The sequence below is a fragment of the Sinocyclocheilus anshuiensis genome, unplaced genomic scaffold (assembly GCF_001515605.1).
Source record: "Sinocyclocheilus anshuiensis isolate Anshui unplaced genomic scaffold, SAMN03320099.WGS_v1.1 scaffold1152, whole genome shotgun sequence".
NCBI classification, from domain to species: domain Eukaryota; kingdom Metazoa; phylum Chordata; class Actinopteri; order Cypriniformes; family Cyprinidae; genus Sinocyclocheilus; species Sinocyclocheilus anshuiensis.
This window is the reverse complement of record NW_015551083.1, coordinates 357,461-364,330: the sequence shown is the minus strand read 5'-3', so window position 1 is coordinate 364,330 and position 6,870 is coordinate 357,461. Positions and strand designations below refer to the sequence as shown.

The 6,870-nt window shown below is 45.5% G+C and overlaps 1 protein-coding gene across 1 annotated transcript in view; it reads right to left on the bottom strand.

Annotated features, from left to right (window-relative positions):
• fggy (FGGY carbohydrate kinase domain containing) overlaps positions 1-6,870 on the bottom strand; it is a 15,674-nt gene continuing 8,804 nt past the window's right edge. The window contains exons 13-18 of the mRNA XM_016452615.1: positions 6,359-6,544; positions 5,974-6,064; positions 2,953-3,089; positions 2,507-2,554; positions 507-568; positions 1-382 (exon numbers count right to left, since the gene is read on the bottom strand). Of these exons, the coding sequence (XP_016308101.1) occupies positions 295-382; positions 507-568; positions 2,507-2,554; positions 2,953-3,089; positions 5,974-6,064; positions 6,359-6,544 (612 nt within the window). The 3' untranslated portion in view covers positions 1-294. The remainder of the gene's footprint in view (positions 383-506; positions 569-2,506; positions 2,555-2,952; positions 3,090-5,973; positions 6,065-6,358; positions 6,545-6,870) is intronic.

The window sequence follows — 6,870 nt, the reverse complement described above, 5'->3', positions numbered from 1 at the left end:
TTTATTTGTGAACTGATGTTGTTTTTAAAACACACACACAAATAAATCATGTTAAACTGATCTTTAAAACAGACGTGGTTTCTCTTGTGAGTAGCTGTGGTCAACCACTTTTACCTGAAGTGTTTTAACAGATTTTATTTGGGTGATAATTAGGTGTAAAAGGCTGAACCCTTAAAGTACTTTGAGTATTTGTGTGTTCAGTAAAAGCATCTTAGTAGATGAATGAAAAGCAGTTTTTGGTCTTCAGCTCAAGGATCTCCGTGTTTAATCTGCTCTTCAGAAAGCGTCTGCATGTCAAACTGCTTCGGTCTCCATCAGCGCCACACACTCCTTCTGATGATCATAAAGGCGCAGAAACACGCCGTACTTCCTCCTGTAGAAGCTTTACACACACCAACATTCATTCGTACGGTTACAGACACTGATGCACAAGAATCCTGAGATATGAGTGTCTTGGTACTGACAGAATAAAAGAATGAAAGCATGAACACATCACTGAACCTCACCTCTCGAGCTCAGGGTTTGGTCTGACAACACGCCCGATTCTGGTCATTCTCCTCATTGCGTCCTAGAAAGACACAAGCCTTTGTCAAGTCACATTTATTTCTATAGTGCTTTATATAATGCAGCGTCACAGAAATAAACAGGAAAATAACTCATGAATGTTAGCTCTGCAGAAGACAATAGTGTCATTATTCAGATGAATTCAGCTCAGTTCAGTTCTCATCTGACAGTGTGGGAGTCAGGGAAGGTTCTAGAGCTTTTTTAGGGGACTTCAGTCCTTCTGTCTGTCTGCAAGTACAGGATTGAGTTCTCTTTTGTGTCTTCATTTAAATACATTCATGCAAATACACACACACTGATGTCAAAAAGCCCGTCTTGAGTATTCACGTAAACACAGTCAGCTATGTCTTAAGTGAATGTAAACAGTTAAGAAAATATCGGATGCGTGTCAATATAATGGATTAGGTCTTAAAATGACAGCAGCCTCATACCTTCTGTTCGCTGTTAATCATATTAAACTAACGGCAAAAGAAGAATCACTCACTGCTCGGAACTAGACTTCTGTAGCTTTCAGAGCTATCTGTGTATATTTACTTCACATAGTAATACAGTTTCACAAGCAGTACTGTTTCTTTAACCTGTATCTTTGTTCTATTGCATTTATTTGTGCTATTGCTTGTCATTTTTTAGCAGTTCTTATTTTATATCATTGACTTCACATGTCTTGAGTTTAATGTTTGATCTTTATTTTAGTCATGCCAGTATTAGTTTGTGTTGTGATCCTAAATTGGAAATGAGAATTGAAAAATGTCACTGGTTTCTAAAATGTTGTTATCGTAAGGTTACACAGGTCAAAAACAATTAAATAACTTATGTATGATCTACTGGCCTGACCACCAATCCTCAGTGTTGAGCCAATGCTTTTATTTTTTTCTAATTAACAGTAACACTTGATAATAATAACTGAAGGACTGGATTCCTGGATCCACGGCCGCTTTCATATATATCCTTTTGAGTGGTTATTAATCCCAGTATTAATCAGTATTTAACCTAGATTTTAGTTGACCGAATAAAGTTATGAGTATAGGATCGCTTAGTAGTTAGACATTCAGAAGTATTTTGTAACTGGAATCTGCTCTCTCCTTGTTTTCCAGAGAACTCTCTCCATATGCTAAGCATATATTCACTCCTCCCTACATCACTAAAGCTCATCAGGGGCTCTGCTACGGGACAAAAGTACAGTTAGAACATTCGCTTTCTTCTCTAACCCTGTACATTAAAGAATAAAGTTGAATATTGTCTGGAATTATCTCCCTTTCTCTCGGAGAAACTGCGTGATCTGGAAGCACCTGATAAGAGTACGAGCCTGAGCCACTCAACCTTGACAAAGTTGTGTATTCTGTGTGTGTGTGTGTGTGTGTGAGAGAGTGATATTGTCTGGAATTATCTCCCTTTCTCTCGGAGAAACTGCGTGATCTGGAAGCACCTGATAAGAGTACGAGCCTGAGCCACTCAACCTTGACAAAGTTGTGTATTCTGTGTGTGTGTGTGTGTGTGTGAGAGAGTGTGTTTGTGTGTGTGAGAGTGTGTTTGTGTGAGTGTGTGTTTGTGAGTGAGAGTGTGTTTGTGTGAGTGTGTGTGTTTGTGAGTGAGAGTGTGTTTGTGTGAGTGTGTGTGTGAGAGAGTGTGTTTGTGTGAGTGTGTATTTGTGTTTATGTGTGTGTGTGAGAGAGAGAGTGTTTGTGTGTGACTGTGTGTGTGAGAGAGTGTTTTCTGTTAATCCAATAGTAATGTGTACCGATCTGAACTGTACTGCAGAAAGATTTAAAACATTTCTGTGTTTACTTGGTACTAGTTTAAGTGGTAGGCTACTATTGACTTACTATATAGTGAGATAGTGGTGCTGATTTACAAAGAGGCATCACACAGGTAACGGTCTCACATCAAATCTTGCTCTTCACATGAAATCCTAGAATGATGTGTTAGTGAGGGCTGTCTATACCTGTATGGAGCTGCAGTCAGATGAAGCACAGGCTCCGATCCGCGCACACTCTCTCACACACACGCACACACACACACACACACACACACACACACACACACACACAATACATGCTTCATAATGAGCACAGAACCTAGAGATCAAGCATCTGTGTGTGTCTGAAACTTCTGTTCATCTGACTATGTTTGAATCGGGTGATTTTGGTGACCCACAACACCCTAGCAACCACCCAGAACAACATAGCAACTGCCTAACAAAACACATAGCAACGCCCTAGCAATCATTCTGAACATCATAGAGACTGCCTAGTGCTGAGTTCTGCCACGGCAGGCACCACTGACATTTTCTTCAGAAAAATGTATGTCTAGTTATCAATATTATATTAAATTAACAATTATTGTAATGCAGCAGTTTTTATTACATTTAAGTCAGCAAAAAAATACTACCATGATATATACCCCGGGTTCTTCACTGAAGACGTGTCCAAGTAGCACCAGAAGGTGTATGTTATAATGATCACTTCTGGCTCTGCCAATGACCTCCAGGAAAGACTGGATGACGTCCATGAAAAGAATGGTGACGGCTGGAGAGACAGAAGACAGCACGGAAAGACAGCATCTGGGGGCAGCAAGGGCTAGCAACCCAAACTACAGCTAGTGTGAGGGAGCACCCAAATAAGCTACGAAGAACCCTTCAGAACTATACCCCCAGGGATGCCCGAGAGGGCGGGAGGATGAGCATCGCAATAGGGCGGACCAATTGGTAACGAACCAAGCAAATGGAAAATCGATTACGGGTGCAGTCTGTATGTGGAAAGGGGTGTAGAAATCATAGAGGTCTGAAGATCCACCAGACAAAAATGGCCTGTTTGAGGAGGGAACAAGTGAAGCAACGCACAGGAGCAGGAGCCAGCACTACAAGTTTTGTGGTGCTGACTACAGAACTTGGTCAGACGTAGGAGGGGCCCGGCCCGGAGTCACCCCACAGTGCCCAGAACCTCCATGCAACACAAGCCCCCCCCACAAAGCAAGACGTCAGAACAGCATATAATGAAGTGGCCTGCCGCTAATAAGAAGAAGTGGCTCCAGTTGGATGAGGATGTAGATAAGATACTGGAATCGAAGGGGAATGCAGACCAGAAACTCCAGACTATGTGCACCCTCATAATGAGCATAGGCTCAGAACGGTTTGGCACCTCGGAGAAGCAGGGAACAAGTGATCCAGCAAGACCAAACCGGCGGGAACACAAGATCAACCAGCTGAGACAAGAACTCAGATCCCTGACGCGCCAATTCAAGTTGGCTGAGGAGAAGGAGAAAGCTGCCTTGTCAGACCTAACAGACATCATAAGGAGGAGGCTCATTACACTGAGGCGGGCTGAGTGGCATCGTAGGAAGGGCAAGGAGAGGGCCCGAAAGTGCAGTGCTTTTATTGCCAAACCCTTTGGCTTTGCCAAGAGACTACTGGGACAGAAGCAGAGTGGCCAACTCATTGAGGGAGCAAGACCTTGGCCTATGTGAGGAACTGGTAACACCTCCAGAACCAGAGACCCAATTTAACATCTCTGAGCCTACCCTGAAGGAAGTCAAAGAAGCAGTCAAAACTGCAAGAGCTAGCTCGGTCCCAGGTCCCAGTGGAGTACCTTATAAGGTCTATAAGCAGTGCCCTAGGCTCCTAGTGTGTCTCTGGAGGATCTTGAAGGTGATCTGGCGAAGAGGAAAGGTTGCTGCGCAGTGGAGACATGCAGAGGGTATATGGATACCGAAAGAAGAGGATTCAAGTAACAGAGCAGTTTCGTATCATTTCGTTGCTCAGCGTCGAAGGGAAGATCTTTAAGATTGTGGTCCAACGTCTAACTGAGTTCCTCCTAAAGAATGCATATAGATACCTCAGTACAGAAGGGGGGAGTCCCAGGGGTGCCTGGAGCATACATAAATAGTGACCCAGTTGATCCGGGAGGCAAGAGAAAGCAGAGGAGACCTTGCAGCACTCTGGCTAGATCTATCAAATGCCTATGGTTCCATCCCACACAAGCTCGTCGAGACAGCAATGACAAGACACCATGTTCCAGAGATGATTAGTAACATAATTCTGGACTATTATAGTGACTTTAGGTTGAGAGTCTCCTCAGGGTCACTAATATCTTCATGGCACTGGCTGGAGAAGGGTATAATCACTGGCTGCACAATCTCAGTGCCACTCTTTGCATTAGCCAGGAACATGATCGTCAAGCTAGCAGAGGTGGAATGTAGAGGCCCAATGTCTAGATCTGGTACTTGGCAGCCCGCCATAAGAGCATTCATGGATGACCTAACGGTGACAGCAACATCTGTTTCTGGGTGCAGATGGCTTCTTCAAGGACTGGAATAGCTCATCTCATGGGCAAGGATGAGTTTTAAACCAGACAAGTCCAGGTCTCTAGTGCTGAAAAAGGGAAAAGTGGCTGACCAGTTCCGCTTTACCCTGGGAGGGACTCAGATTCCAACAGTGACAGAAAAACCAGTCAAGAGCCTGGGCAAGATCTTTGACAGTTTCCTGAAGGACACAGCCACAATGCAACAAACCTGGAGCGATTTTACTGCCTGGCTCACCGTGTTAGATAAATCGGGGCTTCCAGGAAAGTTCAAAGCCTGGGTATATCAACATGCAGTTCTGCCAAGGCTGCTCTGGCCTCTTCTAGTGTACAAGGTGCCAATGACAACAGTGGAAGCCGTAGAGAAAACTATCAGTCAGTTCCTCCGGAGGTGGTTGGGGCTCCCTCACTCTCTAAGCAGTATTGCCCTGTATGGGCATTCCACCAAGCTGCAGCTTCCTATAAGTGGCCTAGTGGAGGAGTTCAAAGTTACTTAAGCCAGGGAGGTTATGATGTACCGAGACTCCTCCGACATTAAAGTCGCGACTACAGGAATCCTCATGAAGACATGGCAGGCTCAGGTTGCTGTAGATAGAGCAGAGGCACGGCTGTGGCATAACATCTTGGTGGGCACTGTGGCAGTGAGGCGGGCAGGACTGGGCAGTTTTCCCCAACCAGTTTATGACAAAAGCCATGGGAAGGAGAAACGTCAACTGGTACAGGATGAGATACGAGCAGAGGTGGAGGAAGAACACTACAGTAAGATGGTCGGGCACGTACAAGCAAGGAGCCTGGACCAGATGGGAGCATGTAGAGCCTCGCAAGATCACCTGGATGGAGCTCTGGAGAGCTGAACCATTGCGCATTAAGTTTCTCATTCAATCGGTTTATGATGTTCTCCCCAGCCCATCCAACCTGTATAGCCGGGGAATGGCAAATACTCCAGACTGCCAACTTTGCCAGAAGACGGGCACATCCTCAGTTGTTGTTCGAAGGCACTGGGGGTAGGGCGATATCGATGGCGCCATGACCAAGTCTTAAGGTCTCTGGCGGAGACAATCAGCACAGCGATTCAAGATGGTAAGAGTCAGCACGCCCCCAAACAGTACATCACCTTCTTCAGAGCTGGGCAGAAGGCACAGGGTCGGCCTAGCTCCACGGAAGGGATTCTTGCCACCACACTGGACTGGCAGCTCCAGGTAGATCTAGGAAGGCAGCTTAAGTTCCCAAAAAACGTCGCAAACACTTTGTTCCGCCCAGACATTGTGTTAACATCAGAGTCTACAAAGCAAGTGGTTTTACTGGAACTTACTGTCCCTTGGAAGCGCAGAACGGCCATCAAGAATATCTTGGAGGCTGGATGTATGAAGTCAGTTCTCACAGATCACACCGGTGTAGAGAATCACATTAACTACCCACATCATCCACTAACTAACCCCAAACACACACAGTGCTGCCTGTCTTCATGTTAGTGATGTGATGAGGTTCAGTGCTCAGACTCTGTGTGTGATGACGTGAGGATGTCGTCTGCGCAGGTCAGTGATGCAGACATGAGTGCAGTCACCTGTAGTGTTGGCATGTGTCTGCACAAACAGGGCATTCTTGCTCAGTCCTCCACACAGGAAGAGGGTTGTGATGTCATGTCCTGCCGCTCTCATGGCGTCTATGATGTGTCTGGTGCCGAGCTTCACACAACAGAGACATACTCACATTAACACTGGAAGATGTGATCATTTACTTAAAGGAGCATCCGTGTGAGTTTGGGTGTGTGTGAGTGAGTGTGTGTGTGTGTGTGTGTGTGTGTGTATGTATGTGTGTGTAAGTGAGTGTGTGTGTGAGTGTATGTGTGTGTGTGAGTGTGTGAGAGTGTGTGTGAGAGTGTGTGTGTGTGCGCGAGTGAGAGTGTGTGTGAGTGAGTGTGTGAGAGTGTGTGTGTGTGTGAGTGAGAGTGTGTGAGTGAGAGTGTGTGTGAGTGTGTGTGAGTGTGTGTGTGAGAGAGTGTGTGTGAGTG